Source organism: Lasiodiplodia theobromae, assembly GCF_012971845.1.
Source record: "Lasiodiplodia theobromae strain AM2As chromosome Unknown scaffold_20, whole genome shotgun sequence".
Lineage (NCBI taxonomy): Eukaryota > Fungi > Ascomycota > Dothideomycetes > Botryosphaeriales > Botryosphaeriaceae > Lasiodiplodia > Lasiodiplodia theobromae.
The window spans coordinates 645,320-646,985 of record NW_023336409.1 but is presented as its reverse complement, the minus strand read 5'-3'; the positions used below and the strand labels follow the sequence as shown (position 1 = coordinate 646,985).

The 1,666-nt window shown below is 55.1% G+C and overlaps 1 protein-coding gene across 1 annotated transcript; it reads right to left on the bottom strand.

Annotated features, from left to right (window-relative positions):
* Window positions 1-1,361, bottom strand: LTHEOB_6981 (VHS domain-containing protein; the record flags this gene model as incomplete). Its single annotated transcript, XM_035516296.1, has 3 exons — window positions 1-13; window positions 66-1,103; window positions 1,156-1,361. 3 exons carry the CDS (start codon window positions 1,359-1,361, stop codon window positions 1-3), a joined length of 1,257 nt encoding a protein of 418 aa, XP_035371948.1.
* Window positions 1,362-1,666: the final 305 nt, after the last annotated feature.

Here is a 1,666-nt window from a genome sequence, read left to right as displayed (position 1 = left end):
TCAGATGTCCCTCCTGTTTCCAGATTAACAATTAAGCAGGAAAGTTTAAGGCGGACGAGACTCACCACTGCGCGGGCTCCGCATAAGGGGTTTTGACCGCGTTCCTATCCGCGAACGGGTTGTCTTCATCCTCTTCCTCCTCCGGCTCGCTTTCACTCTCCTCCACTCTCTGTTTTCCGAAAGCCGCAGCAGGTGTAGTTGCAGGCCTTGGCGGCTTCGGCGGTGGGTTTTCTCCCAAGTTCAGGCCAGCCAGCTGCTCGGCTGCAGCCGTAGGCGAGGTCGGAGACCCTGGTGAGCGCACAGCGCGCGCCTCGGTCTCAGAGTCACTGTCATCCGAGATTGATTTGTCCATAATTTCATATGACATGAGGGCCTTCACGAGTTCGTCGTTAGCGCTCAATAAACTGCCGATCCACTGGTCCGACTCCACGAGCTGGATGTAGCGCAGAATTTGCCGGCGCAGCTGCTTGCAATTGTCGAACAGCTTGACAACTCCGGGGTTCTCTGAGACGCGCTGCTGCTCGCGATTGATGAGCTGAAGGGCATTCAAGAGGTTGGTGCTGGCCACGGATGCTGAGGCGATAGTTTCCAACATCTTCGGCTTCTCCCTTTCGAGGTTGAATGGTTGCGACTTGGACTTCTTGTGCTTCTTGTCCTTATGGCTAAAGAAGGACGAAGACGTGCTCAAGGGCGCAGGTGGCGTGAACGAAACCTTTGTCGACGAAGTTGCAGCGCTGGAAGAGCTGCGAGACGGGCGGCTTTCGGTAACGGGGGAAGATGGGGCGCTATCGGCATCGGCTTCAGTCTCCTTAATCACCTTGGATTGATGCGGCTGAGGCCGTCTTGTTTGAGGCAGTTGCTTGTAGAGCGTGGCAATTCTTTCGAGGCCTGGCTTGCCCTTGTATGCAACAGCCCATTGCCGGAAGAGAACGTTGCACTTTGCCCTGACATCGGCGTCGACCATGTCGTCGCGGGCGAGGATACGTAGCCGCTCAAGTAGCGGCTCATCGGCAAATGCACGCTGGAACCGCGGACCAGCGTTTTGAATCAAGCCATCGAGAATAGTCAGCGCGCGCAACTGGCGGTGCACGCTACCGTATTTCCTAACGTGGCATCATCAGAAAAAGACCTCATCGTCGAAGTTTTGAAACGTACAGCTTTTTGCGGATCGCACGTGCGGCCTCCGTTGGGCCAGATTCTTGAATGCGAATGACCTCGACCAGGTCAACAATGCCGGCCACATCATTCTCGTCATACTGCTCGCTGGTGAGGCGGTCTATCTGGACCGTTACAGCCGAGTACGGCTTCTTCTGTAGGTAGTAGAACGTCTTCAGCAAAATGTACGTTGCGGGGGACGACATCGTGGATAAGGAGGTTCAGGAGCAGGGCTGGAAATGAGTTTGAGGACCCAGTGCGGATCATAGCATGACTCGCTATTGATAGTGTTGATGGGGCAGAGGACTTGAGGAAAACTGAACCCCGCGTAGCCGCTTTCCCAGGAGAGCCCGTGCATATAGGATACGCACATGCCATGGCCATGGTGAAGGGCTGCAGTCATATGCTGAAGGATGGGGAGGGAGGACCCACCGAGCCGCTGAACATTTTGGAGAAGGATTGTTGTTCTTCTTTCTTGGGCCCGAAAATAAGCCAAGCAGTCTTCTTGAGC